The sequence below is a fragment of the Diplotaxodon limnothrissa genome, linkage group LG7 (assembly GCF_057381915.1).
Source record: "Diplotaxodon limnothrissa isolate DT_005_m linkage group LG7, D_limnothrissa_male_GT1.1, whole genome shotgun sequence".
In the NCBI taxonomy this organism is placed as follows: Eukaryota; Metazoa; Chordata; class Actinopteri; order Cichliformes; family Cichlidae; genus Diplotaxodon; species Diplotaxodon limnothrissa.
The window spans coordinates 68,910,263-68,935,255 of NC_140602.1; the positions used below are offsets into that span (position 1 = coordinate 68,910,263).

At 43.4% G+C, this 24,993-nt stretch overlaps 1 protein-coding gene across 4 annotated transcripts; it reads right to left on the minus strand.

The window, feature by feature from the left end:
• Positions 1 to 908: 908 nt before the first annotated feature.
• chka (choline kinase alpha) lies at positions 909 to 22,252 on the minus strand. Of its 4 annotated transcripts, none has more exons than XM_085360207.1 (12): positions 21,791 to 22,252; positions 20,496 to 20,604; positions 18,999 to 19,052; positions 10,211 to 10,324; positions 8,896 to 9,029; positions 8,032 to 8,136; positions 7,766 to 7,824; positions 7,585 to 7,672; positions 5,304 to 5,412; positions 5,122 to 5,228; positions 4,933 to 5,014; positions 909 to 4,223 (listed from the first exon to the last, which is right to left on the minus strand). In XM_085360207.1, exons 1-12 carry the CDS (start codon positions 22,024 to 22,026, stop codon positions 4,164 to 4,166), a joined length of 1,257 nt encoding a protein of 418 aa, XP_085216333.1. In that variant the 5' UTR covers positions 22,027 to 22,252; the 3' UTR covers positions 909 to 4,163. The 4 variants fall into 4 exon arrangements, with proteins under 4 accessions (XP_085216333.1, XP_085216336.1, XP_085216334.1 ...); XM_085360210.1 differs by lacking the exon at positions 21,791 to 22,252 and adding an exon at positions 20,099 to 20,159 and having other exon boundaries at positions 20,496 to 20,569; XM_085360208.1 differs by lacking the exon at positions 18,999 to 19,052.
• Between the last annotated feature and the right edge of the window lie 2,741 nt (positions 22,253 to 24,993).

The following is a 24,993-nucleotide window of genomic DNA, read 5'->3' on the forward strand; positions in this document are numbered from 1 at the left end:
CAACATGTTGACGCTGGCTAAGGTGATCTTGATTTTGAGCAGTGCGTCTGGCTGTAGCTGGGCTGCTCTGAGCCAAGTATGACTCATCACTGTTCTCAGTGCGACATTACACCGTCTCCCTCGTCTCCCTCGTCTCAGCCTCCATTATCTCAATGAACATTATACATTAATCTGACCCGCCCCTACTGTGCCAAACACTCTGCGACATTCAAGCAGGAAGAACACAAAAGAACGTAAAAGTAAATCAAGCAAAGTCACGTATAAAGTAGTGAATGATCATCATATCTTAAAGACCTCATGCTACATCACTTTAGTTATATAAAAGGATAAAAATAATGTTTCCTGGGATGCAATTGACAATCTTCTAACTGGGAAAACCCACTTTCTACTTTTAATAATTCAAACTTTCCTTTTTGATAAAGCTTAGAGTTCGGGCTGGATCAGGTGACCCTGAGCCCTCCGTTCTACAGGCTGGGGGACTTCCCATAGTGCAACTACTGCATATCATGAACCTTTGTCAGCTCTCTCCTTTGGTTGGTATTTCATCCATGATCTCTCTGCCCCTCTTTTCTCTGTTCATTTTCTTATCTGTTCCCATCGCCCCGCCTCCCCCCTCCTTAAACCTGGCTCTTCCTTCCCACTATCACCAAATGCTTGCTCTTCTGGAGCCACAACATGACTGGACTGGAAAATTAGAACACAGTTAATCTGTTGTGATGTAATGAGGAAACTGAGATACTGTGTTGGTTTCCATTCAATTTGATGAATGATCACTTAACATGCACGACACCAATTTTTGCTATTTTTAACCCAGCATAACAGAGCTTCAGAGGCACCGCGCGTCCTGGCAAGTGCCAATCATATTAACCAAGACTGCGTATCCAAACAACCACCAGAGTCAGCTGTTTTCTCATTTAACTTTTATTTGTGCAAAGCAGTAAATTTACAGCCAAAGTCATTTCTGTGTCGCTGCAGTTCACCTGAAACCTTTAAGTATGCTGTTATCTGTACGTAAGCATTCAGTATAGCTGCATAGATAGCAAAGGTTATCGCTACGAGCCACGTGACAGCGTAGGTGGGGCTGCTCTTCACACAAAACAACATCGTTGTATAAAAAAGGTGGATTGAATCAACACAAAGTACATTCACAGTAACAACAGTAATGTAAAAGGTTTTCATTAGTTATAGTTAAGTAATGTTTTCTATATAGTTTAGTGAACAGTGCCAAAAAGAAGCAGAAACAGGAGTGAAGGTTTTTGTTCCCCTGCAAGGGTTTAATTACAGTTGGATTAGAAGAACCAATTAAAGACTCATTTTAGTTCCTTTGGTCCAAAATGTGCATAAAACCTAAAGTAACGAGTACAGAATGTTAAATACTTGTATGTTGTGATGTTGGTTTTTTCAATATGGAATGTAAGAACACACAAAACATCACAATACTGAGAGACAGCATGTACAGCAATGAAAGGTCAGGGCAAATTTCAACAAATTAAAGACAACTTCAAGTAAAGACGGAGTACAAGAAATGATCGAGAAAACAGAAAAACAAGTACTGTAACGCTTTGAATTTGAATATTTATCGAGTATAATCCACTGCTCGCAGACCTTAAGTCTCATTGTATCAAAATTTCACTATACCTAAAAAAAAGAAAATATAATAACTGTACAAAAGTACACCTGCATGTAAAATAAAGTCACAGTTCGTCACCTCCTAAAACTGTCCTCAAAAGTGCCACAGTAGACATTCAAACACCTGTGCGTGCTTCTGCCGTCAAATGTTTAGTGTAGAGAAAAGTTCAGCTTCCCCATCAACAGGTTCCCTCCACTGGGAAACGCAGCATTCGCCAGGGTCCCATTTTCAGTTTGGCTGCTTCCACAGCGCCTTTGTGGTAGCTGTACGACTTTATTTGTAGCAGCACGATCACATTTTTCAAATCTGGGGTCAAAGTAGGATCTAACAGAAGAATCCTTGGGTCACATTTTGGACTGGCTTTTGGTAAACGCCCACATCCGAACAGAGATTTTACAATCATGGACAATCACACACTTACTGATGCTGCTTATAGTCTAGTTAACAAGGTCATAAAGGACAGCCATCGACCCCAACCACCAAGTCCCTTTCGACCAGTCTAGGGTTAGCTTTTGCTTTGGGCACAACTAATCCTCAGTGATGATCTGAAACCTCGCTTGTGTTTAACTTTAAACTGTTGTCCAAAGTGTTGGGATTCAGGGAAGCGAGAATAATCGTTTTAACTGACATGCATTAAAAACTATTTCCATTTTTTTCCTATTGCTTTTCTCTAAAACAAGAGTGAGGATTCATACCGAGGGCTGGAGTCACCACCACCGCCAATGACACCTCCTTTACATTTTTAGAAACTAGATTTAGATCAGGTCTCATACATTTTAGGATTGAAAGCTATAAACCTGTTAGAAGGATTGTCTTTCTACAAAAAGGTCAAAGTCTACAGCGGGGTGGGCTTTGATTAAACCCAACGCTGACGCCTAAGCCTAGACGGGTGGCCAACGACCTGATGGATGTTAAAAGGTTAATAAAGTCGATATACTAAGAGTTGGTAACGAGGTCGAAAGCGATGTCAGCAGGAGTCCTTGTGTTACATTAATAGTGTATATTGATTTTTTTTAATGGAAAGCTTTGTTGTCATTGTCAGTCTAGCAGGCACTGCTATGCCCATGGTACCAATTAAAGTATGAAGAGGCACAGAAATAACAGGAAGATCATTTTTCACAATGTCATTTAAAGGCATGAAAAATGATGCCCCACCACTGATTGGTATGCAATAGCAAAATACTGCAATGATGCAATTACAACTAATCAGGGTGAGGTAGAACTTGGCTGGTCTCAGGATGTCTGCATGATCTCTTTGTGCCACGTCTCTATATCAAACCTCTATATCACCACCTAAAAGTAGCACCTCAGAGGGAAGCTTGACATACACAGGACACAGTGTTTGTCTGCTGCACTGCTGCATTTCTACCCTCACTCAAGCAGACAGTGGCCATAATGTGCGCTTGGACGTGACTCACATCAGTGACTCAGCTCTTGGAAACAGAGCGCTCTTGGTCTTAACTAAATGCCCCTTCAACAGCAGTCCAGTTACAAGAAGTAATCATGCCAAGTTTGACTTTGCAGCAACCGTCAGCATCATTACTCTGGATTACGGCTACAATGACGAGCCAGCATGGCAGCAGGCACTTGGGCCAAAACACCAGAGACGTCACCAACGAATCCATCACCACAATAAGGAGCCATTGTCGTGTGTTCAGTGTGAAGCTTTCTTCAATGCGGCAACAGCATCTGGTTCCCAACAGACGGTTTAGCAGCCAGGCTAAATCAGACAACACGACGTAACGTGTGCAGCTGTCACAGTGAGCCATAATAATAATGACAACATGAAACCACCACACCTTTGTCCCTTAAACAGTTAAGTGAAATCACAGGACTATAAGTAAGTCAGCTACAATGTGTCCTGTTGTAAGGAAGATACCTGACGTTCGATAGCTTTCATGTCGACTCGTTGAGGCTACCCCAGAAAAATATTCACATGTTTAGAAACTCAAAATAACCGTGTTTGCCCTGGCCTGAAGATAATGTCAAACACACAAAAAAGAAAATGAAACAAACATCAAGTGGGAAGAAAGTGGAACGTGTTAATCCATCAGCCCACCAGTAGCAGACAGAACCAGGCTACTGGGAGCTCTGGCAGAAAAGCTGAGGTTCTGATTCTTTCCCACACAGCAGACACATACTGTACATACACACTGATGCAATGCTAACACTTCTGAGCTAGCCACGCTCTCAGAACGTTCATGTTAGTGGTATGGTTCAAACTGGGCCGAAACAAACTTCTGACCAGCGATGAAGGTTAGTGCGAGTCCATGTGTTTCCTCTGTTTTGTTTTGGGGGGTTTTGGCCTTCAGTTACGCCGTGTAAACTTTGAGCTGCAATGATTGTGGGGCATATTCGAAGCACCTACTAGCCACGTGATCAAGGTTTGGCTTTGGTCAACACAACACCAACAGTAGCCAGCAAATACCAGCAAGGCAGGGAGTGTAAGTAAAGCGTAGAAACTTTATCAGCCCGTGGGTCCTTGACGTTTTGGCTGAACGTGCTGTCAGAATACTGAATCGTCTCGCCTCCTTTACACAGCCCAGGTCTTCTTCTGCTGGAAGTAGGCGTCAAACCTGGCCTGTGCGTACTCCTGCAACACAGGTAAGCACAAATGAATATGTGGAAACAAGGGCTTGTTTTAAGTAAAAACAATAAATCCAAATGTAACCCTGCGTGCTCTGGGTTAAGTCACACTAATAGAACATCAGTTCGTGTCAGTGTCTTTGCACAGTGAATTCTTCCTTCTTCTTGTTTTAGATGTTACATCAGTTTGCTTGAAATTCACATTCGTGACTTTGCACTAATATCTGAATTAAGTGTTGAAAATGTTATTTAAAAGTCACATTGATGAGCTTTAAGTCTGGATCGTTTTAACCAGTACAATCTGTGCACGCTTCGGATTTTCACCAAGCGCAGCTTCCTGTCAGCTGGTGTGACAGCGTCCCGCTGCATGGCAGCCCGATCTGACCCGAGGCTGTCAAAGAAGCTGAGCACAGCCAGGCAGAAGCTCAAACTCCAACCAGAGGTAACGGTAACTTCTGTCACTGTTCGTCCTGAACAAACATATAAATTCCATGCTTCTCTCTTTTAATGACCACTGCGCATCTTTTGTGACAGCAGAGGAGACGACCAGGAAAGCCCTGAATTACCTGTTTCGATGTATCTCAGTTTGGTTCAAATTAAATCCTCCTCTTCCCCACTTGACATTTTACCAAAGCTGAAGTTCAGATCTGTGCCCCGAACAACTTTGATATTGAGTAAAGTAAATAAGGACTCAAGGTAAGGAAGCAAAGACTCACCAGATATCCAAATTTGATGGTGGACAGCCGGGCCTGGATGATGGACCACAAGCCCCAAAAGAAGTGAGATGCCAGCGAGAACCTGCATCACAAAGACACAAAGTGTTTTCTACTTCCATTTAGCTTTTCACTGCAGCATCCTGCGACTTACTCTGCGTTAGGCAACGCATCTTTGTACCCTAAGCTCACCTGTTCACCTCCACGTACAGCTCTTCTTTCAGCTTCATTTGGTCCTCTGCGCTCAAGCCGTCGAACCCTTGATCGGACTCGCGCAGGTAGCTCTCAATGAAGAGGAGCTACGAGGAAACATTTCATGGCAGTCAGCAGTCCGTTAGAGAAATCGAATGAGCCCACTAACATATTTTACACACCTGCTGGGCCTTTGAAGGGTAGTTCTGAGCGCTGACTTTAAAGAAAGGAAACTCATCGCAGTTGTAGTCGTACATCCATTCACAGAAGTGGTTACCGATGTCGAATCCCCTGCAGGGTCAGAGAATGGCAAAGAAACAAGAGCACGTTTATGAGCCAGTGCTGTTCCTTGTTTTGGTTTAGTTATAATTAAAAAGATAAGATTCTCCCACAAGCAGTGACTGTAAAGTCGCAGTAATCCCGTGTGTGATTCAGTCTCATTCGTCCCTCAAGTATTCCCGAGTGCCGTTTCCCACACTGTTATCAGGAGCAGGACCTCCCCGTGCAGCGGGGGAGGCAGTGACCTGAGCTCGACCCTTTGCTGTCGCTTCCAGAGAGAAAAAGCAATAACCCACAGCATGTTTTGTTTTGTTGTGTTCTTCCTGTGCATGTGTTATAGCACACGTGCCTCACAGGGTCACGTGTTCTATGTTATACATGGGCAGGACTTAAAGGGGCCAGGCTGAAGGGAGCTGGGAGGAGCAGGGAGTTCTGGGTAACATGCAGTGTTTCCCAGAAATGAGCGACGCATAAAGACAGAGAGGTGCAGAAACACAAGCACATCGTTGTATTCTCGTCTACTTCGGGTCATCGTCGCCTTTCTCTGGCCTTCATCCTGTGTGCCCTCAGCAGCCTGCCAAGTTCTGGTTACATAACAGCTGCAGTTAATATTTCAACAGATTAGGGTGGGCGTGAGTTAGGACGCTCGATATAACGATATATATCGGGTGACGATATAAAAACGTCTATTTGTTTCGTAGTGTGGCAAAATAAACTGTTTTGATGGTCGCTGTAGTGGCTGTATTCATTTATTAAAGTTCTCTCTTTCTCTTATCTCTTTCTGATCCGTAAGGCCAGCAATGTTGTGGGGATGGAGCTGGACTCCCTCAAGGTGGTGTCGGAGAGGCGGATGCTGTCCAAGATAAAGACAATGTTGGATAACACCTCCCACCCACTCCATGACATGTTGGTCAGTCACAGGAGCTCGTTCAGTGAGAGACTGAGATTACCGAAAAGCACCACTGAACGACACAGGAAATCATTCCTGCCTGTGGCCATCTCCCTGTACAACGCATCCACTTAACACACTGTTTGCTGCTACAACTACACATGTTTCTTTTCCAAATATTTATTTATAAGTGACTTATGTATGTATGTATGTATGTATATATGTATATATTGTACTATTCTTAGTTAGCGTATTGTCTGTCTTGTCTTAATGTTGGTTTAAAATGGAGCACTGTAACAAAAAATAATTTCCCCCAGGGATCAATAAAGTATTCTGATTCTGATTCTGATTCTGATTATATTTAATATGACCACACTACGGACGGACAAGCGCCGGTAAAACAATGGCGTGGCTCCGCCGTCCGCTTGTTTGTTTTGCATATTAACCTTTCACAATAAAGCTCAAGATCCTGTTGAGACTTTTCAAAATAAACTAAATCCCGTGAAACAGTATGCAGCGTTTACGGCTGAGAAGCAAAAAAGAGGCGTCAGGTGCTAAAAAATAAACCTTAGACACAAACGTTAGAACGCTTTTCCCCGCAGCACGCCGTGTAATAAATACTCACAAAGAAAACGGCGGCTGTTACAACTTGTGTTTAAAAATGTATCGTTTCATGCGTCAGCTAAAAGTCTCGACTCCAGCTGGAAACACTTCACACAAGTCGAGCTGCCCGAGATTCACAGAATTTACAGAAAATGTTACATTTGTGTGATTTATATCGTTACCGGGACGATAGATGTCTTATATCGGGATATGAGATTTTGGTCGTATCGCACAGCATGAGTGTAGGAATATCACTAAAACGCAGCCATAAGCCGACTGTGGCGGTTTTTCTTCTTGTTTACGCTCTGATTCTAGTATCTTTGTTTACCATTATAACCAGATTACAGGTTATAATCTGGTTAGAGAGCACTGAATGTGACACAGGTTGGTAGGAGATGAGTGACGGTGACGCAGCAGCTCAGCACTCGAGTCAGGCTGTGCTCGGCACATCAGTTTCACCAAACCATTAAAAAACTGTAAACATGGAGGTGTTTTTATTTCTAATATTTTTATTTCATTTGAATTTTAATTTTTAATGATGCTGATCCGGTTTATCGATCTGCTTCTTGTTTCTAATGCTAACCTACAATAATAACAGTAATGACATTAATAAAGACAGCAATGGACTGATGCAGAAACAGCTGGTGAGGGTTCCCAGGTCAGATGTTACTGCAGGTGTCCTGCTCGTGTACCTGTAGTTGTAGCTGCTGTATTCAAAGTCAATGAGCATCAGCTTCTGTTTGTCTGAGCTCTGGCGGCCTTTCAGCAGCAGGATGTTTCCTGAAAGGAGCAAACACACACAAGTTAGCACTGCTACAACAGAGGAAAAGAAATGGATGGTATGAAGGGCGACCTCGCGTCTTCAGGTTTTACCTTCCTGACAGTCGTTGTGGCAGAAGACCACGGGAGAATGAGTGGACTCGAGCAGAGACCTGCACAAACACAAAGGCGGTCACTTCATTATAAAGTCATGGATGTTTAGAGACTCTCAGCTGTGCTTCCTTTGCCCTCTGCGCCTGTGTAGCCGAGATTTTCACGCATGTTTCCTGTGGTAAACCAGCAAGTCTTGCGTAACAGTCAGGAAACACGCATGTGTCATGTGTGCAGTGTTTTACAGCTGCATGTCTGCAGCAACATACCTGAGCATTTCCATCTCCTGTGGGAGGTTATAGCTGAGCAGGCGGTTGAAGCGACGCAGGTGCGCCTCTCTGGTGAAGCTCAGCCTCATCACTTGGCTCAGGTACCTGATCAAAGTGTTACATCCACACACATTAATGAAAAGAGGAAAAAGTCATAGTAGAGACGTTGGAAATGGAACACACTTGTGTTGAAGTTACATTTAGTCAATGATAGCTTAGTTTTAAAAATGATAAACAATAGTTTTTAAAAATAATGAAAACCTTTTCTCCAATTTTTAAGCTGGTCTAAAAATGTCTTTGTGTTTTTGCTATTTGCTCACGTTGGCTGCTATTTCAATTTGAGCAGACAAATATGTAGATGCATGTAAGGCCCACAGTTCAGTGAACTTCAAATATATTCTAACCACATCTGCTCTATGGGTGTAATTTTCTCTTTACAGGAAACCAAAAGAATGGCCAGATAATCTCATCACATCTGGCAGCTTCCATGTGTTTCCCAGGACAACAGTTCCCAGGTTTTCCCGTCAATCTTTTATGGCGGGAAAATCAGTCAAAGAGCCGAACGGCCGGACTCAGCAGGCGATCAGCCAGACATTTAGGCATGTATGAGGAATACTGATGGAAAAAGACAGCGGCCTTTATCAGCACACGCCAACAAACATTGTGCAATGTAAACCTCGTAAACACTTGACGCATGAGGTTGAAGGTATTTCAAGGGGAAGTGCACGGCGATAGGCGGACGGCCACCTGCAGAAGCCGATAAGTAATCAGTGCTGTGACACGCTATCTGGGAGAACTTGAACTGAGGAAACTTTTCATGTGCTCACTGCCTGACGCGGTGACGTACGGGCTCGGGTGACTCACTTGTCCATGGTTCCAAACAGCCACTTTGGTTGCTTGTTGAAGGGCATCCTCATCCCGTGAAACCTGGCCATCTTCTGCGCAACCTCGGCCGAGATGCTGGAGTCGCTCAGCTCACAGGTGTCCAGTTTACGGCTCTGTCAGCAGGACATCATAAAACTGCATGAAACCATGACTCTGGCTCTAACTGCATAAATCACAGGTTTGGTCAGGGTTTCTTTGACATCCAAACTAAAATCTTATCTTGCAGAGCCCCGGTGTGTGAGAGGCGTTGGGGGTTTTTCAGACATCTGAAAACAATCTGGTCTCTGCATCCAAACGTCAAACAATTTTTAAGGTCAAATTCTGTTCTGTAAGTAATTTAAGCCTCTAAATTCGTCACTGAGCAACTTTTTAAAAATATCCAGCTTTGTTGTCACACCTGATATTCCTGTTTGAAAAGTTTTGCGACTTATCACAAACTGCGTTGAGCAATTTTGAAAAGCCCCGGACCTCAAACTGTACACGAGCTGGAGGGTTGTGTTTCCACTTGTTTTTATCCTGACACACACACACAGTTGGGTATTCATATCATGTGTGGACATAATGCTTTTCCCAGCCTCTTCCCCTAAATATAACCTAATTGTAATCCTGTAACTAAAACCACATTTTGTGTCTCAAAATGCCGTCAGACAAGATTTGAATACAAACACACACACTCTAACATTTCTTTCCTCTCAGTCCTAATCTTGAAAAATAAAGTTGTGAGTATTGGCAGCAGTATTGGACTTCTTTGAGTGCTCCTAAACTGCTAGAAAAAATCAAATAAACCACAAAGAGAAAATATTTTCTCTAAAACAGATTTTTGTAAATGAAACAAAACTTTGAAACCAGGTGAAATGTATTTGGAGTTTGTTCCCAACTTCATTAAACTAATCTTTATAAACTTTAGCAAAAATGAAAATAAAATGCACATTGTTTTGTAAAAAGACAGGATGTACGTCAAAATAAACTATTTCCAACAGGATACTGAGAACATCAGTACTTTGGGATAAAGTTCAACAGACAGCAGGAGTGCAGCTTTGAGAAGCCTTGGACAAAAACAAGGAAAGAAATACATTTCCAATTGTGTTTATTTATAAGTGACATCACTTCCTGCTGTTGCAGCTGGTGTCCATGAAAAGGTGATTTCGTGCTGACAACGTGATAATGCCTATTCATCCCGTAACAGCTGATCAGATCGATAAAGCACCTGCGTCTGGATCATAATGTTTGCTTCTAACTTGATTTCTGTAGAAGGAAACGTGATGTGTAAGTGCAGCTCCGCACGGGGACTTACGGGGATGTACTGCTCCAGGCGGCCCTGAGGGAAAATACCGTAGAGTTTGGGTCCGAGCTCTCGCTCAGCCAAGATGGCGAACATCACGCTCTCCAGCACCATGGCCTCGGCGCCCTGAAGATACACAACAGCAACACCGTCAACGTTTCAGGCAACACGGTGTCAGAATTCACAGCACCTCCACCGTTAGCTCCCATCACAGCCGCAGAATAGCAAATGAGACAAAGAGCTCTTTCTGGTCACGCAGGCTGAAAACGTTAAGATTAGAGTGGATGAATCCTCTCCTCGGCCACTTTCAGACACAGGCAGACTGCCTTTGAAAAGGAAAAGTCTTCTTTTCAGGGTTTCTGGTAGGCAGCCTGCCAAAGCTGCTTTACATGAAAAGGTCTGACGTGTGAAAATGGCACAACTTCAGCAGAGTGAAGTGCACGTCTGAAAGGGGCTTAGGAGGCAATCAGGTGGTGGAGGACAAGGATGGATGATTCTGAATGAGGAGAAATGTTGTGGTTAGGGTTAGTAGGGTTTGCCTGTCAAAGCGGTGAGGAGAAACACAAGAGGTAGACGAAAATCTCCAGCAAGACTTGGCTTTGCAGTTGAAGCTGCTGGAGCAGAGGAGACAGACGGCCTTGTGTTTTCTCGTTTAATCTTAGAGACGCACAAAGCTCCCACGGCAACACGTGCAGCCCGGAGACCAACGGGGGGGGTCTCATGCCAGCACAGTCACGTGTCCTCAAAGACAAAACTGTGTGCCGACTCGATTCTGCTGGAAACCAGGCTTCTCACCAAATATGCACCAGGTTTGGAGTTAAGTCTACAGTCGGGTTTCTTACTTTTACTGGAGTTTAGTTTAGGGAAAGTCATGAACAGACCATCCATGCTATTAAATCCTGTCAGGAACCAAAGACCACAGCTATCACTGATTTGTGTTTACTTCTAAGATTAGGCTTAAAACTTTCCTTTTTTAGAAAGCATATGGTTACAGCTGCATAAGCACTCTATACATTGACTATTTCTTCTTCAGTCCCCTTTTTCATCCACCATGTGTTTATACACATCTCTGAATTTAATCATTACTTATTATCACTCTGTCTCTCCTCCACAGCGCGTCTTTGTCCCATCGTCCTCGCCTCACCCCCCAGCCGGTGGCCCCGCCCCTCCCTGACCTGGTTCTGTCGGAGGTTTTTTTGTTGTTATTTGGCACTATATGAATAAGACTGAACTGAATTTTCTTGTATTGCTATATCAGCTTCAAACTGTTTGAAAAGTCTGGAACATGCAGCGTTCATCAGCTCAGTGATTTCTGAAAAACTATTAACTTTTTCAATTTTCTTTAGTGTCTTAACTTTGAAAATGTAAAGTGTAAATTGCTAAAGTGCCCATTTGATTTGAATAACCTCCACGTTGTGCTGCAGTTCAAGCCTTGAAATAAAAATCAGTGATATATTGCCATCCTCATACTGTTGAGTGAATAACCTTGAGATAAACTGCAGCAGAGACAGAGGTTTGGATCCAAACGTGCGCCTGCTTCTTTGGATAACAGCCATGGGAATGTTTCATAATGAGTGCCCGACAGGAAGCCGACTCAAAGAAAACAATGCTGCCCACTCTGTGGCCTCCTAAACATTATGAATTATTATGAACCACGTCCGTCTCAAAGCAGAACAGGACTGATCTGCCAACAAGGAAGCACAACATTGCACTCCAGGTAAAATCTCTTTAGGGAATATGGGAATCTCTGCTGTGACAAAGCTGCATGCTGCCTACACATCCAGTAACCAGTCTCTGTTTACCACGTAACTTGGTAAAGCTATACACACGGATGAGATTCTCTCGGTTCTCATGTGTTACATGGACAAGGTGAGGATGAGAAGCATCATAGGAAGTAGATTATAGTAGCGCTATACGAATAAGTCTGATTTAAACTAAACTGAACTGAGTTTTTGGAAAATTTGACGTCAGCAGAAATTTAGCAGATGCACGTTTGGTAAAACGTCGCCTTGCTCTCGAGTTATCACGTTTACAGCTGCCTGGTGGGATGACGACAATATTCCATCTGCCTTTTACGGCAGCTATGTGGCTCTTTTCCTGTTTTCTATCATATCTGCTGAAGAAAAAAGCAGAACAAACAATGCAGCACTAACAAAACACCAGTGAATTGGGCCGTACTTCAAACCTCTCCCTGGTTAGGATTGTTGCCCGGCTGGTGTAAAACTTGAATGTTCTCTTTCGTCACACGGTTCAAAAACATACGTGGGCGTTGGCTTTTGGTAAGCTGGCAGAGCCTGTGGTTGTGCATGTGAGCGTCACTGGTTGTCAGTCAGGTGGAGCGTCCTCTGATCCTGTGATGGTGTCTCGAGGCACTCAAACTGGTTTGTGAACCATTTCCACATCAATGATTGTTCTCTGAGCACTTTGTTGCTAACATCCACAGTTACCACCAATAACAGTGGCAACCTATTTACAGTAACTGTCAGCACTGCATGAGTTCTGGGATTATTAGCAGCTTAATAGTTTATTGACCTGGTTAAGGGAACGTCTGAACTTCGCATAAATACATTTAAAGCAAACTGTTATTTCCTTTTTTCACGGTTATTTCAGTCGATTATTAATAGCATAGATATCCTTCTGCCTACATCCAGATACTTCTGTCTACGTACTGTTATGCAGTACGCTGTGTAATTATGTAGTGCATGAATTTTGACGGGGCTGTGGTTTTCTAAACTGCAAACAGCAAGCTGCTGATTTACTGCGGTTGATTGTTGTGCAAGACGCAGCATGTTCTGAATGTTTAAAACCACAACGTCACACAAACAGTAACACTCAGTGCTTCCTGCAGTGAAGACGACAGCATTGCACCAATAAGTGCAACCGTGCGTGATGCCAGTGCCTGAAAATATCTGCCGTTAGCTTGTTAGCTAGCGCTGGCAGTGCTGACTCCTCTCATCCCACCATTAAACCAAAATGTGAGGCGGTTTAGAGGATGCCTGACTTTTTGACCCATATGGGTGCATCATACAGGTACCCGTGGTGCTCTTCATGCTCCACTTGCTAGTATGAACACAATGGACGTACAGAGCGATGGAAGTGAACACGTTAGCTCCCTCTCCCGACCGCAGAGCAGCTCGTTCACGTTTATTCCTGATCGCAGGCATTTTCAAATCTCAGACATGAATTATCCACATTATCATGATCACACAAATGCTGGCAGATAACGAGGCCTCAAAGCGATCACACTGTGCTGAAAAATAAAAAAAAATAATAATAAAGTGAAAGCATACGAGTGACCCAAATGTCAGTTAAGTGAAGTCCATTTCTGTTTGATGGGCTCTTTAGAGGCTGCTGCATCAGCCCACACGGTGAGCGTGGTCGGTATCGACGGTCTCGCAGCCTGCAGTCCTCCCTCGACCTCACTTTCACTTCCTCTGACCTATTCCAAATGCCAGTGTCTGTTTTACATGCATGTTTGACTTGCTTTCTCTCCCACAGGTTTGTTAATTATCAACCAGCGTTAGCCGTAACCCCGGCTGGCGGCTCGGACGCAGAAGAATCGAAACATTCCTGATGAAAAACTCCTGCAGTTTTCTGTCGCCTGACACGGCATCGTCTGTGCTGCTATCCGAGGAACATTCGGTCTAACGTGCACTCTGTTCCTGGTGAATATTTGATTATGACTGAATCCAAGTTGTTATGCCAGTCATGTGCCGGCGCTGCGTCTCTGCTCAGAGGTATTTCGCGGGCTGGCCTTGGAGCAGGTGCACTGTGAGCTTCAGACAGCTGCTGCTCTAACCTCAATACTTATCCACTCTGCTATGAGTGTAAGACGATGGATTAATGAAGGTGATAAAAGGACATCAAAAGGAAGCACATTATCTAAGAGAATAGATCAAACTGAACTCCCTTTGAATAACTTAGGTGTTCCTCCTCCGAGTACTAAGTGATGATCACAACGCTAACCCTGACCTTGACATATTCAACTAATCTGCCAACGGCTTGGTAACAAAAATAATCTTTCTGCCTGACACAGATTTAAAAAATTCACATTTTTACCCAAAATATCTGTTTTGGTCTTCTCCAAAATATAAGATAAGGACCGAGGTTACCGTTACCACCTGTGACAACTTAAGATCTCAGAGAAATACAGGAGGAAAGGGGCGGCACAAGCCTTCATCGCTAAAAATGGCCAACGCTTTTATATCAAGCTACATCTTGAAACCAGCACAGGGTTTGTAGCCTAACTGTGTCACTGTGTCGTCTTCACCTGGATGTAAACTGTCCGACATGAGAGCTGCAGCTCTGCTGTGACGACTGAAACATCCAAGGAATTAATCCGCATCATCCTTTCTAATCCAAATGGGATTTACGTTGAACACTGCATTGTTAGGCTAGGCGAGGTTATCTGAAGACACTCGCAGTCCAGCGTTAGCCTCACGGCGAGCTGAAGATTAGAGAAGTGGAGTCGAGGGGGAGGAGCTGCCATCTTTATGGAAAGATACTTGAGTGGAAACAATGGCTAACTTGCTGATGACCTAATCTCAGTCCCATGACAGAGAGTCATGATTCAGCTTTGTAAGGTGAAGGTCAAAGGGGGTCACATGATGCCGCGTGGGTACAGAACTTTCTGAGTCAGTGGGTTTAAGGTTCGGTACACTGCCTGCAGTGATACCCTGAACACATCTGTGCTGGTTATCTATCACTAAAATTAGTCTTTTTATGAGGCTTGCGTAACGCGCAAACTTCCTTCACTTGTGCATTTCAGCATTTTATCTTCCTGTCTGCACATTAAGAACATGCAGCCTGTCAGCACTCAGCTCGTAATTACCCTGAACATGCTTTTAGCAGGTTTACAACACACGTATTGTAAAATGTACAGCAGCAGGATGCAAATAAACAGATCCAACGAATCAGATCCGCTGTTGACTATAGAATGAGATGGAAATAGTGAAATAATACCAGTTTACCTCAGACGCACAGCTACTCACATGTAGTCCCAACTCTGCCAACAAGAGCTCAACTGACCCTGAAATATGGACGAAATCCTGAGCTTCACCTCCTCAACTGAACCATGAAACCCTCCCCGCTCATGCCTTCTCCTGAGAATTGGACCAACCTATGGCGTTATTTTTGTGCCACTATTCTGAGCGCACGTAAAAAAGGTTTGCAGGTGCAAGTGTTGCATTTTGAGGAGAAATTTATTTTGAGCGAAGAAAAGCTGAATTTGAGTGAACAAAATTCATTGCTGCATGCAAAAAATGTATATCCGTGTTTGCTATTATCCATATACACACGCACAATAGCAGCCCCTCTCGCTCAGTTTTTGTATTTGCGCTCGCAATGTGTCGCTCACGCTCTCAACATTTCTGCCCGTGCACGCTCAACTCTTTCTGTACACCGTTATATTTGTGCCACAAAACCAGCCAATCACAGACTTGGATGCAAAAAAATCTGATTGGCTGTTTTTGTCTCCAATCAGCTCGAAAGGACGAAATGCAATATCCCAGAATCCATTTCGTCCAAAGCTCAAACGAGGCAGTAGCGGAGGAACACAGAGTGGCGGAGTTTGAAATATTACTCTTTCTGGGACACAAAATAAACTTTTAAGATATTTTCATGTTAGAATGTAGCTGTGTGAACTTCAAATATCTGCTCGATTTATCAAGACATCACATATTTGCATAAGTGCTCTAACGTTTTCGGAGATGCCTGTTACCCACCAGCTGACCGGGTGGGAACTCGGGTTAAACATAATATATAAGGCTGAACTGACAAAAAAATCACCGACTACACCACCAGGTATTATTGGAAAAACCATAAAGCCTTTGAACGAAAACAAACGCTGTTGTGACAGTGATGTGCACTGTTTTGTTGGTATATATGTATGATTTGTATCACCTTCATGTTTCCAGCTTTACAGCTGTGGCTCCAGCAAATATCAGCTGATACTAGAAATTAATTTTAAATAAATTCTAACAACAGCTGATCAATTTTGAACGTGCTGCTGTTGTTGTTTAGCGCAACATCCGCTGGTTTCCTGTTTCTGGCGCAAAGTGGGAGATAAACAAACAAGAGAGACGATCAGCTGATCATTGATCAGTTTCATGATTGAAGTAGCAACAGGAGAGGGAGGGAGAATGAGGAGAGAAGAGGCAGCTAAGACACAGAATAACTCCAGCTTTGTGTCTTTTTTATTCTCGCTGAAGTCTTTTCCCCTCAATACGGATGTATTGTAATTGGTCCAGCCCAGAGTTGATTATTACCAGCTGGCTAATCCACCACCTTTCATTGTTTATACCATTACAAAAACAAACAAACTAACATAAAAATGAAAAATCACCATTGGCCCACCGGGCAAATGCCGGGTAAATGCCCAATGGCCAGTCCAGGTATTCGGTCAGCTGGTGGGTAACAGGCATCTCCAAAAACGTTAGAGCACTTATGCAAATATGTGATGTCTTGATAAATCGAGCAGATATTAGAAGTTTACACAGCACCATTCTCGCATGAAAATATCTTAAAAGTTTATTTTGTGACCCACAAAGAGTAATATTTCAAACTCTGCCACTCTGTGTTCCTCCGCCACTGCCTCGTTTGAGTTTTGGACGAAATGGATTCTGGGATATTGCATTTCGTCATTTCGAGCTGGTTGGAGACGAAAACAGCCAATCAGATTTTTTTTGCATCCAAGTCTGTGATTGGCTGGTTTTGTGGCACAAATATAACGGTGTACAGAACGAGTTGAGCGCGCACGGGCTGAAATGTTGAGAGCGTGAGCGACACATTGCGAGCGAGCGCAAGTGCAAAAACTGAGCGAGAGGGGCTGTTATTGTGTGTGTGGATAATAGCAAACACTGAAATAAATTTTTTGCACGCAGCAATGAATTTTGTTCACTCAAATTCAGCTTTTCTTCGCTCAAAATAAATTTCTCCTCAAAATGCAACACTTGCACCTGCAAATTTTTTTTACGTGCGCTCAGAATAGTGGCACAAAAATAACGCCATACCAACCCAGAATCTCCATGTCTTCCTTTTCTTGTGAGGAAACATCGGCACCCGCTCATCGTCGCTTCATGTCGACTTAATTTGTTTTAGGACAAGGTGTGCGTATGTGTTACATCACAGGTTGGCATCCAAAAAGTTTAGAGGACTGCGAGAGAAGGTAACACAAGAACTACATCCTTCAAAGCAATCATCAAAGCAGCACCTCTTTAAGCCATTGTGACCTTTGTGTGTGGGGCTGCAGTGATTGTAGGCAGTGTACTCCATAAACCCTCAGACTGTATGAACTATTACACATTACATTTATGATTCATTTGGGGTCAATAACGATAGCCTGCATCACTGCTGGCCAGCTGACGCCACATAAGCCAACAAAGACATTCAGAACAGTTTATTGTAACATTGTAACATCTAAAGACTTTTTTGAACGAACCTTTATCACCTTAACAAGTACGTCTGCAGTCGTAGATGTAACTCTAGCTACTTAAATACTGCATCATCTCCTTTTTGTGTTTTGCATGTTGTGACCACAGTGTTAAGGTGCAGTATCACCAACTATGAGGTTAGTGTCAATCAGACATTTTTCATATGTGTACCACTAACATGACATCAGTACTTTAGTTTTTTAATTTCTCGCTAAATTAAAATTGAAATAAAACTTTTTTGTTGTCTGTTTTGCTTTTTAACCTTTGACCTAGTTTTCTGTTTTCCTGTTTTGAAGATATACACGATCGACCTGGGCGGCTGTGGTGGCTGTGGTGGTAGAGCAGAAAGGCCAAAGTATCCTTAGGAAAGTTACTGAACTCTGATTTGCTTTAAATGCGTTCACCAAAGAGTGCACTTTGAGTTCTCGAGTTGAAAACTGCTGTAAACGAACCAGAACATTTACCTTTGCTGGAGAATAGTGGAACTAAATGACACTAAATGACCTTTGTGGTGCACAGAGGCAGCAAATTCAGCTGCAATGTCATAAAACAACAATTATTTTTAAAAATGCACAAATCATGTTAATTACATTTGTATCATTAATATGTCAGTTTAATGTGATATCAAAGAGTCAACAGAAGTACATTGCAAAACTCCAAACGGTGGTAACATTACACATTTAATAAAGGCGTGTTCACACCGACTGCAGAGAAAAAGTCCCTGCAAATATGCGACTGTGAAAGTCTTCTGGAAGCAAATACACATCCACGAGGGCTGTTTAAACTGCAGGTCATGCGGAAGAGCGTGTAAACACGGGGAATAATGTCACGTCTGCCACCGGGTAACCAGCGAGGGCGAGATTTATGCTGAAAGGGCCTAGTTTCAGAAACTGGAAGGTGTTACCGTTCAAATCAAGCCTCGAGATGCATTTTGACCAAATGAGTGAAAATGTGGACCTAACCTGTGAACCTCTGGTTGTCGGGGACGTTGAGGATGCTAAGACGTTAATGACCAGCTACAGTTTATATCTCCTGGGTGTCTGTGCTTTGATGTTAAAAGACAAAATCAGAAATTGAACGGAAGAAAAAAGTAACACTTTAGATTTTCAGTCATGCAGTGTCGGGTGAGCCAGGTATTAAATTAACTGGTATTCGGCCGTTCCTGTGAATTCCCCCAAAGCCCCGCCAACGCACGTGCTCAGAGAAACCTGGCGGATCCTCTTCAGGCTCAGCGTGAGTTAGAGAGGAATTTAGGGGAGGAGAACAAATCTTCTGAGAAACAGTGAGACGGGGGAGGGGGCATACACATGTGAGTCGAGTGTTGCTGTGGACGTACACTCTGAGTAGAGAAACTGTCGTCTGTTACTTACTTGGAAGTGATTTTCTTTGTTTGACTCTCGAGAATCCCCTTTATTACAGGACATCTATCAACAAGAGAAAAAGGGAAGAACTATCCATGAATACATGCCGCCAAGCCGCCCGTCAACATCAAAGCTGTGCCCGCGGTGCAGACAGTACAGTATGAGCTCAAACACACACCGAGTCTTTTGGATGCGACAGTGCAGAAGACTGTTCAGGCAGCGGCCCTCAGACTGAAGGCAGGAGCAGAGCAGAGGCAGATGGATATGAAACCTGCACTTTTACTGAGAGCTGCAGGTTTCTGCTCATCAGCATCACATAACTTTATTGCTCAGAAACAGTCTCCAGTGCAGTTACGCTCGGTTTAATCATTAGTAGCTGTGCACTCAGACAAAGGCATTCGTCCCCTAATCATATTAGCTTTTTGATTAGACATCATTAATTCCTCCTGCGGCACGGCGGAGACGACCGCAGTTACCTCGGTTAAAGGACTCTGTGATGCGGTGCTCTCGTACATCCCCGGCAATAAAAGCTAACTGCTTACGTGCTCATTAGCAAGTACACAGAGCAGAGTTAATACTTAATGCAGGTCTCCTGCTAATGCACTCTCAGCTGCAAATGCCAAATTTAGTGGCTGAATCTCAGTTGTGACTCTGTTGTGTTCTGATCGCCAGCAGGAGATTAGAATATGCTGTGCAAACATCTCGCTGGCCTTGAACTCTTACCGCTCGCTGTTTGCAAGCAAAACCACTCCGATGTGGCGAGCGCCAGCAGCTAAGCGCTATCGTAAGAGTGGATCTGCTGATGAGTCTGACATCATGAACTCTGGACTCAGCGGCCACGTCATGCAAAGAGATTATTTTTTCCAAAAGAAGCACCTGATGGGCAGCAGAAATCTGATCTATCTGATCTGAGCCATCATCAGGTCTGCCGTTTGTCCGCTAGCTTGAAACTGAAGCTGACTTCTTAATGATTAAGAATCACAAGACAGGGATTTAGAGCAGGAAAAGGACAGGCAGGAGGACTTTGTTCTCCTTCCTAGCGGCTGAGCTACATGAGTGTGTGTTACATCTTTGTATTAGGCTGAGACTTCATAGATCTCATACTGTACCGTGTTTTTGGGTGGGTTCACCTGGGAACAAGAGTGCCCAAGGCACGCTCCTTTGGGAAGCCTACGGCAAAGAACACATGCATGTACAGCCATGGGGGTACATCACCATGTACAACAATGGCTAACACGCACACAAACACACATACATGAAGGCATAACTGCATGCATACACTAATATAAGCATGTGACACACATTCACACATAACGGCACTTTCACTCGTCTATTTTGTTGTTTATCTCTAACACTTTTACATGTCTGCTCTTATTTGTGAGTGTGAGTAAAAAGCAGTAACTGCAGACTAAAAACTACCGAGGGGGAACTACTTCCTTACGTCCTCGTGGCGACTCTGGGTTACTTTTTGCACAGTAAAACACTGACATGTGATGTGGCTCCCACCTGCAGGATGGCCCCATAGAGGCGCAGCAGGACGTTCCTCGGCTCGTCCCCAACACAGTTCAGGCTGTCGGGGAGGCTGCACAGAAAGAGCTTGTTGCTCAGACCACCCCTGGAACACAGACAGACAGCGAATATGATATTGATATTTGCGTGTGTGTGATTAAATGATGGATTCACCAGTGTATAGAAGAAAAACCCCAAAACTAGCAGCTCTGTAGTGGTTTCACATGTGCCTAACAATAAAAAGATCCCAGGAGGACACACTGCTCTCTTTTCCACAGAAGTTTTCCTCTTGAATAAGGGAGTGGCTTAAAATAGCATTTAGGAGCCAATACTGTTATCGGGCTGATACTGATATCAGCACAGCGACTGTAAACGCAAGAAGAGAATTTAAAAAATGACAAGAAATAATGTCATCAGCTGTCATCCAAGTTCTTGTGTTAAACACAGATACAGCTACCAGCCATCATTTTAAGAGGTCGTGACCTGAGGTTTCATTGTTCTGGCAGCACTACATCAATCAATCCTAATCTACACTCAAAGGTTCGTTTATTTAAAAAGTTTATCATTGAGGAAAATGTGCTTTGTGTAGGGTGAACGTTTACCAATCAAGTAAAGTGGACCAGATCCTATTAAATCTAACATTTTACACTTCATGTAACAAAACTACAGTTTTTCATGTAATTAAATTATTTAAAGTCAGCATTTCTGGAGTTTTTTTAGAGTGAGCACGATCTCTTTTAACACTGCTTCTCTAACCACGGTGCTCCACAAGGCTCAGTCCTGGGCCCATTAATGTTTCCTCTTTAATGTTTTCATTATATTTCTCATCACTGTTAAAAGTGCTTGCTTACAAAACTTCTACCAAAGAAAAGTGCTGCTTAAAAAAAGGCAGACTTTTTTAAGTTTAAACATTTGTACACTTTTAATTAAAAACTATCTGCAATAAAAATAATCACAACACTGATGCCAGAGAGGTTTAACAGTAATGACTGAAATGAGTTAAAGTCTTTGGGACAGTTTTTTTCTTTTCTGAGTGTAGACCAATTAGATTTTTTTTTTCTTTTGAGTGGGAGGTAGGCTCCCACTTGCTATCAACTACATCAGCCGTCGGGCTAAGAATACAGACTGCACTATAGCAGCAGATTCTGACACAGGAACATGAAATGAGCTCTGCTGTTTCGACCACTCTGGGTCACATGGCTCTTGTGAGATGATCTCATCAGACGGTTTACAGAAAAACACATCGGATGGTGAAAATAAACAGAAATAACGGTTCCGATGATCATCCGCACCTGATGATGGTGATCTGGAACAGGTCCTCGGCCAGGCTCTTCCAGGCTCCGTGCAGGAACTCCCTGCACCACAGATAAGCCCTCCTCCGGGTGTCTGGGTCGGGCTGGTCGGAGCGGACCAGCTCGTCACAGTCCTCCTGGGTGTCTGGCTGGACCTGCAGGGCGTTCTCGGTCACCAGCAGGCCCAGCGACATGGAGGGGGAAGAAGAAACCCCGTTGATGAATTTGGTTTTCATTTTGTCGACAGTAAGACAGGAAGTAGGCGAACGCGGGCCCCCTCCGGTGCGTGTGTCGCAGAAGGATATATTTCAGTTGTTTCTCTCGGTGTGGAGCCCGCAGTGCGGCAGGTTTCTGCTCTTTAACTCTTTTTTAACAATAATAATAACAGTGACGATGAAAATAATCGTACGAGCTTCGCAAATGATGGAGACAAGCTAGATGCGTCCGTCCGCGCGCAGGGAATGAATCGCACTGAGAGGCGCGCGCGCAGCATCTCGGAGTGGCGTACAAGGAGGGGAGGGAGGGGTCACATGACACGCCCGCGACCCTTCTCGTCTCTGGTTGGATGGCTGTGACACAGCCCCGCAGGACCAAAACAAACCCTGACGGTGCGTGCAGGGAGTGTCGGACAGAGAGAGCAATCCTGAAGTCCGGGAAAACAAGACCCGCAGCCTCAAACATAAGGCCCGGGGGCCAGAAAGACGCCAAACTGGTGATAGGCTACCAGAACCTTTTTGGCAACTTTTTTTTTTGCAGTTTTTTTGAAATTTTGAACTTCTTGTTCTTTTACTAAGACATCTCAGGTTTTAAATGTGTGGTTAAACTTCGTTACACTGACACAAAAGGAGAGTTTCACTGGTGACAGTAAATGAAACTGAATTGGTCTGGCTGTAGTTGTGTTTGACATTCCTGTATTATACTGAAGTTTAAAGAGTACAGGCCCCCTGTGGAGCCTCTTTAGCTTGCTGTTTTCTAGAAGAAGGTACAAGAGCATAAAAAGGAGGACCAGCAGATTAAAAAAGCAGCTTCTCCCATGGGCCATCAGGCCCAGCATAAACTCTGCCGATCCCTGTGCAACATGTACTTTAGGTGGAAAGTGCAATAATTAAAATACCTCTCTTATATCCATATAATGTATTCCACTTCCACTGTAAAAGCTGCAATCATTAGAATTTTTAGCTGTTATTTATGACAGCATAAAACATATTTGTTATTACTCTTTTATTCTAATAGTATGACTTTTTTTAGTAGATGATGTGCCCTGTCTAGCTACCTAGGGGTAGCTACAGCTACCCCACAAAAAGATCCAAAAATAACCACAAAGAGGTTGGAAACTACCTCAAAGAGATAAATGGACTCAAACCAACCAGAAGATTCACAAAACACAAAGAACACACAAAGAAATGCAATTCCACTACAAAGACACACAAAATGACCTAAAGATGATCACAAACGTGAGTCACCACAAAGATACTCACAGTGGCCAGAAGGAGACAAAGACAGAGGTCAGAGTTATTACAGTTTATCATTTTAGAAATAATGGTTTCTCTTGGTTTTAATTGTTGATGTATTACTTAGCTGAAATGTTTGGGTTTTTTCACATTTGTCTTTAGTTTAGGTTTATTTAACTATAATAACCGTGGTCCAGGTAGGCCATCAGTGAATATTAGTGCTCGGCCTCAGGCTGACAGCCTCCTACACATCCCAGTAGCTATCCCATGTAAGTGTGCTATTACAGCTGCTTTAACCTGCCCACACTTGCTGTGCACCACTTTGCAATCCACACTCCCCTGACCCCAGCAACTCTGAGCACTGAGCACATGGATGCGTGAAACAACAGGCATTAAAACATACCTGAAACACTGTGAAGGATTAATAAAGCTGTTTGACTTGTATCACACAATTGTTGGGTTAACAAATTGATACCAAATTGCATATAAAGTCTTACAGTGCATTTCCACCCTCTTATAATATTTGAAAACCCCCTTGGCACCAGTTTGGATTTCCAACATTCTGAAGAGTCAGTGAACGCACCGTGAACATCTGCCACATTGTTTTGTTGCTCAGTCACGTAGCCAGAAAATCTCCTTTGGTCCTGGAAACCTGCCACAGTTTCTCCTCATGCATTTGGGCTGGAGTTGTGCTTGTTTTCAAGGCCTCTGCCCCACTTTTACACAAAGACGAGTTCATTATGAAGACAATATGAATGCACACAGGAACGCAAACATATACGCGCAAATGGCTTCCACAGCTAGCAGAACTATGGTGAAATATGATGCTTTAATCTTGCATGTCTAACGTTTGGGACATTAAATCGTAATCGTACTATTTTGGTACCACTGACTGAAAATAATTTTTGGGATACTCATGAAAATGTATTTTAAAATCTAGGGAGCATGGGGGGGGACTTCTTTAAGTTTCATCGGTTCTAGGTATTTAAACCCAGCTGGGTGTTGTCCCTGAAGAGGGTAGTTGATCATGTGCCACCTCACACAAGTCAAGTAGTGGAAAAACAAGTTGTGAAATCAGCAGAGGTTTCAGGTGAAACCATTGTTGTGAAGCTTTGCCTCACCCTGTCATTGGACCTATTGAGATAAACTGATGAGGGATGTAAGTGGAGGTTAGGGCTCAGCGATATGGCCTAAAATTCATATCGCGATATAATTTGAAGCGTGTGCGGTAACGGTATATACGCTACGTGATTGCTAGCGACACACTCCATCAGAGCCTTCAAAAGTTCAGTCAGAGCAACGGCCGATGAATCATCGTCACAAAGTCCATAATATAAGTCCATCAGTGCCAAAAGGTGGAACCTTAGACACAAAAGCCAGCAGATGGGCTTTCTGCCATTTCTGACATGCACTGCACTTTCCTCCTGTTTTAAAGAATTACAAAGCCCTGGTGTGAAGGGGTTCAAGCAGATTTGCACAGCAGCTGTTTCTCCTCCACATTCTGGAAACAGAGAAGGTGGCAAAGACTTACACCCCACAACAGGAGATGGAAAATGCATCTTCAGACGAGACCAGAACAAAGGGAGCTGCTATGCTTATGTTTTTTGGTTTTGTGTGCTTTTCTCCTCACAGGAAAGGGACAGGTTTGACCCTCAAACCAATGTTTGCTCACTGTGAATCATTTACTGGTTTGGTACCTTTAAATTTCATTCATTACTTTCTACTCATTCACAGTAAAGTTTTGGTTGACAC